Source organism: Pangasianodon hypophthalmus, chromosome 12 (assembly GCF_027358585.1).
Source record: "Pangasianodon hypophthalmus isolate fPanHyp1 chromosome 12, fPanHyp1.pri, whole genome shotgun sequence".
In the NCBI taxonomy this organism is placed as follows: Eukaryota; Metazoa; Chordata; class Actinopteri; order Siluriformes; family Pangasiidae; genus Pangasianodon; species Pangasianodon hypophthalmus.
Genome location: NC_069721.1, coordinates 10257241 through 10263839, shown reverse-complemented (window position 1 = coordinate 10263839; position 6599 = coordinate 10257241). Strand labels below are relative to the sequence as shown.

General features: G+C 37.1%; 1 protein-coding gene across 1 annotated transcript; it reads left to right on the top strand.

Annotated features, from left to right (window-relative positions):
- The first annotated feature begins 3832 nt into the window (after positions 1-3832).
- pvalb3 (parvalbumin 3) lies at positions 3833-5815 on the top strand. The gene is made up of 6 exons (XM_026914586.3): positions 3833-3927; positions 4303-4368; positions 4642-4774; positions 4862-4971; positions 5368-5426; positions 5533-5815. The coding sequence occupies exons 2-5, from the start codon at positions 4308-4310 to the stop codon at positions 5391-5393; spliced, it is 330 nt and encodes a 109-aa protein (XP_026770387.1). The 5' UTR covers positions 3833-3927; positions 4303-4307; the 3' UTR covers positions 5394-5426; positions 5533-5815.
- Positions 5816-6599: the final 784 nt, after the last annotated feature.

The following is a 6599-nucleotide window of genomic DNA, read 5'->3' as shown; positions in this document are numbered from 1 at the left end:
CTGTAATCTGTCGATTATTTAACACACACATAATATTGCATGAACCAGCTTGATATACAATTTTTATACAAGAGACATAAAACAGTTGCAGAAATATGGAACTGAATATTTAATTAGTTCTTGCATTACATGTACATGACACATAGGTGACACATTGGATACACTGTCAATTGGGATAAATGGTATAATGAAAAAGAAAAACTGTTAAACTGTTAAAGCCAGAGATTTCCAGCTCTGTTTCTGGCATGGAGGGACTGAGCAGAAGGAATGTACAGACGTTTCAGCATTAGGATCCACAGAGGATTCCTAAGCGACATTCCTCTATACACACTTGGCTACATTACTGTACAGGCATCACTTACTTGTGTCTATAATTATCCAAGATGGATCAGTAACATTGCACATGTATGTAGTACATACATGAGGCTGGTGTTGCTATACTAGTTAGGTCTTACTGGGACTTACTTTTACAAGGTTTTATTTTAGTCAGTCAGCTCAATTTTTATTACAACACAAGAATAAACAGTGAAATGCCCTTCTAAATTTTAAAACTTAGATAAATGTGTTGCATCTTGGACATTTCTTGACATGTAAAAAGGCTTCTGTAAGCTTCCCTCACATTGCACATGTAGAAATCTAATTTATTTTGAAATCTTATTGAAAGGATTTATTTTGAAGGCTAAGCTTCAAGATTTAGGACTTTTGAATGAACAAATCTCTCCGTCTTTTTCTGTCACCCTCCTAAAAGATTGCGGTTTGCCATTTGATTTGGTTCAGGCAGGTTGCAGTTAGTGTTAGGCTTAAAATCTAAAATGGAAAGAAACAAATAAATAAATTTCTGATAGGCAGATTTTGATTTTGCATAATTTTTCAATAAATAAATAAATAAATAAAACATATGGTGAGTGATGATACTGCCACCTGCAGCTGTCCCACAACCTGCTTAGGAGTTCATTAATAAACAGCTGGATATTAATATATAGCTTGATATAAATGTTTTTCTTAGAGTTTATGAGCCGAAGGAAAAAAAAAAACGATAATCATAAATGATCATTTGCTATTCCGTATCGCTTAAATGTTAACCTTTTATCATTACACACAGAGAAAGAGAGAGAGAGAAAGAGAGAGAGAGAGAGGGAGAGAGAGAGAGAGAGAGAGAGAGAGTCCTCCATGGAGAACCTATAGTCAGGAGTGCCCTTTCCCAGCGAGTGCTGAAACTCAATCCAGACCAGGACAGCATTCAGGCAATCCGGCCCAACCAAATTTAAAAAACAAAAAAAATTTGGCAAATACATTGCCTATTGGAAAGATGTCACAAAATCACAAAAGTGAATGGAACTCTATTTAGAGCTGAAAACAGACTGCACACCAGCAGAATATCTGAGTTCTGTGAGAGATTATAAGTTAAGGAAGACCAAATGCAGACTCAGCTAGCACCCTCTGGCCATTGAAAGAGGCCGCCACAGACAGAGATGGCTACTGCGAGAGGAGAGGAGAGACTGTGCTCCCTGTGCATGCAGAAAGCAGTGGAAACAGAGGAACATTTCCTGATACAGTGGGACAATTATCAAAACATTCGAATGGTCTACTTCACAAAATTTGGAAAAAATAATACCAAATTTTATTGCACTATCAAATCAATAAAAATTGAGATACAGTTTGGGAGAAGACTCAAGCCTGATCATAACAGCAGTGAGATATGTAGCAGCTTGCACAAGCTCAGAGAGCCAGCCAGTATACAAATCTAAAGTCTGTCACATTCGTCCACTTCTAAGTGTTTGAGTGGGTGTACAAATGTTTAACCTTGTCTTATCATAATCATTTTCTTGTTATATATTTGTAAGACTTGATTTATGTATGGTGTGTATGTATGTTTATTTCATGGCCAGTGCTTTGGCAAAAGGGAGAGAAAGGGAGGGGAAAGAGAGAGGGAGACAGACAGACAGAGAGAGACAGAGAGACAGAGAGAGAGAGAGTGAGAGAGAGACAGAGAGAGAGGGAGAAAGAGGGGGGGAAATAGAGAGGGAGAGAGAGAGAGAGAGAGGACTGTTTGGCTATTGGCTAAGTGGGGTAACCCTAACGTAAACAAAATTCCACTCACGATTGTGTCTGAGCATTTTAATGACGAACAGCTATCACCTTTCACAGCCTTCATAAATACTGCCTTCACTGTAATAACATGTTGGCAGAGTAGAAAAACCTGCGGTGAAACAACTGAGTCACAAAATACGAAAGTACACTTTCCAATAAAACATTTCTGGTGCATTGATTCAGGTAGAATTTTAACTGTCATAAAAAGCTAACATAGCCAAATTTTCCTGAGTTGGATATATTGCATAGTATATATATATTGTATAGCTTATCCTGAGTTGGATATATTGCATAGTATATATATATTGTATAGCTTATCCTGAGTTGGATATATTGTATAGTATATATAGTGTATAGCCTATCCTGAGTTGGATGTATTGTATAGTATATATATTGTATAGCCTATCCTGAGTTGGATATATTGTATATTGTATGTTATATATAGTGTATAGCCTATCCTCAGTTGGATATAGTGTATATTATATATTGTATATATTGTATAGCCTATCCTCAGTTGGATATATTGTATATATACATATTGTATAGCTTTTCTTGAGTTGGATATATTGTATAGTATATATATATTGTATAGCCTGTCCTGAGTTGGATATATTGTATAATATACATATTGTATAGCCTATCTTGAGTTGGATATAGTGTATATTATATATTGTATATCCTATCCTGAGTTGGATATATTGTATAATATACATATTGTATAGCCTATCTTGAGTTGGATATAGTGTATATTATATATTGTATATATTGTATAGCCTATCCTCAGTTGGATATATTGTATTATAGAGTATCAGTAATACATTATAAATCATTTGCTTCAGCCCTGGCTTTTTCTCATTTTCACACAGCTTAGTTGCAAATTTAAAAGCCAGTGTAAGACATGCTTGCTGTAATCTGACTGAATTTAGTCAACACACACAGTAAGGACAGATGGATTTGCACTTAATATACTGAAACAATGCTTGCCCCATTTTTACCATGGCAATGAAAATCTCATTTCTTTCATGTCCTACAATTTAAATATACTACATTATTACACCTCTTTAAAAACTTTTGGAACTAATATGCTCTTAGGGATAATTAATTATCATATAAACATGTATGCAAAAATATAGTCTAATAATGGCAACATTCTTGTGTTTTATTCCTTTCTAGCCATCATCACGCTACAGAAGTAAAAGCAAAACATGACTAAAATTACAGGAAGACTACTGACATAACAACAGTGCAGAAGTCTAAATTACAAAAAGACAGCACAATAACATTATTATGATAATAACAAACAAAAAAAAAAATGCAATAGCTATAAACCTGTCACTGGACTGATTCCGTTTGTTTGATTGTTTGGTTTTGAAAAATAGGATGCCGCCAGTTTCAGAAACTATACACAGAAAGCGAGTTGATAATCCGATTTGTTTAAATCTGAGCTGAATCCTGAAAGCTTCTCCGAGGAGCAGCAGCAGGGAGAGAAAGAAGCAGTGAAGAGAGAAGATAATGTGGACGGAGTGCACTGACTCCCTGTTCATCCGGCTCAGCAGCGTGTATTATTAGCCCACTGGTGAGTATTAAGCACTTTTACATATACGTACATTTTAACCATCTTCATTTATACGCTTATAAATAGAACGGCCTGACTCCTGGATACGTTTTTCAGGCAACTGCTTGGCACGCGGTGTCTGTTACGCGCGTGCCTCAAGTTTCGGTGAGTGGACACACAGCGCGAGCGTATATAAACCTCACGGCGCGGAGCATGTGGTCACTGCAGTCTCCAGTTTTCATCAGTCCGAGTGCACATCGCTACCCCAAACACAACCTGAGGTGAGTGTGTGTCTGCAGCCTCAAGCCCAACACACTTTTATTTGTTTCTTTCTTTTTCTTTTCTTTTTTTTTTAATCTTTGGACTAACTTGAATTCTGCATCAGGAATAAATATCAATATGGACATGACGTCATTTTACAAATGACCTGGATGTGGCACTTAAAACTTAACCTAGAAGTGAATAGTCATTCACTTCTGATTTACCTTTTAACAAATCTGCATAGTTTATATGTTAATATAGTGTAGTGATAACACAATGTGCATGTGACACTGTATATGGTGCTTTAGTCAGCAACAGTAATGCTTCACTTGTCTGTCTGTGAGATGTTTACTTTTATGAACCTTATCTCCATCTTTTTGTCTTTCCTTTTAAAGCAAAAATGGCATTTGCTGGAATCCTGAGTGATGCTGACATCACTGCAGCCCTGGCGGCTTGCCAAGGTACTGTCAAGCTCTCTTGGTCCTCTCGATAATTACAAGACTATGACCACATTACCTGAAGTTTTCTTGAGGGTTTTACATCCTATCATGTCTCAACCATGAAGAACACTTTAATTTCGAGTAGAGCTTCACAGCATTCTAGACAAGCTAGAGACTCTTAAATTTGCGTGTAGACCTTCTCACGTCAGAGCTTTTCAAATTACTCGCCATAGTATTCGATTCTTCAAACCCATAACGGTCATTTGTTCTTCCGGATTGTCCTGTGTTCTCCAGCTGCTGACTCCTTCAACTACAAGACCTTCTTCAGCAAGGTCGGCCTGAGTGGAAAGTCCATTGATGATGTCAAGAAGGCCTTTGCTGTCATTGATCAGGACAAGAGCGGCTTCATTGAGGAAGATGAGCTGAAGTAAGAATCTAGTTCCTTGAGTTTTAGTTGGCTTTAGTTTAAAATATTCCCATAATACTCATCTTAAACTTTACCTGTTCCCTTCAGACTGTTCCTGCAGAACTTCTCCGCTGGTGCCAGAGCTCTGACTGATGCTGAGACCAAGGCCTTCCTTGCCGCTGGTGACAGTGATGGCGATGGCAAAATTGGAGTTGATGGTACATAAGCAATACTAGTCCTTGCATAGCTTGCAGAGCTTAAACGAAAGGCATTATCTTTTAATAATGGAGACAAATCTGTGAAAGACACAGACTATAGATATGCTGATTGCTTACATAAATGATTCTGTGTGTGCAATAGATATTTTATTAATATTTAATCACTTTTTAGTCTAGTGACCATATAGTTATTTACTCTTTACTCTTTACATTTCAGAATAATGCACTTTTGTTAAGCCATTGTGATTATTGCTTTGCTCTGTATTGCGTGGTAAGATAGAGAGAAGATATGCTTGCATTGGGGTAGTTTTATAAAACTGTTTAATATCTCTCCATCATGTCATATTCACAGCTCATTTCACTTATTGTTCCTGTGTTTTTTTCCCCCTTTTCCAGAGTTCGCTGCCCTTGTGAAGGCTTAAGCACTTCATGCAGCCTGTTTTTTGGAGTTGATGGTAAAAATGTTTTCCTTTGTCATTTTATTAACCCCAGTATGCAGTAGAATGCTTGTTTCCAACCCCGATTTTACTGCAGATATTTAATTACATTTTATACTTTCAGAACTTGCTGCTGTGGACAAGGGTTAAGTGACAGCTGACTACAACAACCTCTTACTGAAAAGGAACAACAATTCCCAAAGCCTCACCTCAGTCAAGCTGATTTTTATACACGCCTTTGACATGCCTGCGTACCTTCTGCTCCCAAGCTGCCCTCTGTCCTGAATGACTTTAAATGTCAAATGGTTGTTTAAACATGTTACAGACATGAACTTGGGGTACTGTACAATCTGTGATGCACTTTTTTGGGAAAGGATGGTGAGAAGAGAATAAATATCCTTTTTTCATTTTTGTGTCCCCTTCTTTTTCACTGTAACTTTCTTCTCTTATTTTAATGTGTGACTTAGGAAATGCACAGTAGTGATTACTTAGAACCACTCTAAGGCTCGAACAAAATGGATTTACTATAAGGTGCAGTTTGTAATGTTTAAAAAAGGTTCTAGACCTGTAAAAACCATATTGATTTTAAGATATTTTAAAAAGACTGCTGTTCTCATTATTGATATACAATGGATCTGGCTAGTTTCCTCATTTCAGACTTCTGAGCTTCAGCCTAGATGCAGAAGCCCCAAGTCAAGCCAGAAAACAGAATAACTCCTCTCTGCCCATTTTCTTAAAACAACAACTACAACAATAACAAAAAAAAAACACCAGAGGCAGGCAAAGTTACACAAGAGGAGGTGTGGTTACCTGGGCTCTAAAATTACAAACTGCTCCTTTAATACAGATAGCTTTCCCATGTACAAAACTTAGGACATGCAAACAACCTATGGGAGTAAGTAATGCAGTAAATTTTGCTGTTCACTGGGACAGGACCAAAACAACTGCTCTGAGAGAGCCTGAGAGAGGTGGACTACACTTCCAATTAAACCCTAGTGAAGTCTCTCTAGGTTCTCACTAGTGAGTGCAGTGAGAACCTGATTCACCCCGAATCCAACCCATTTGCAGGAGAATTGAGAATGCAGAAAACAGAGACTGATGTAACTCAAAAAAATGGAAAAATTCAAAAGACTAATACAATTATTATAAGAATAGCATTGAAATAAACTGAAATAAACATCTAATAGGAGT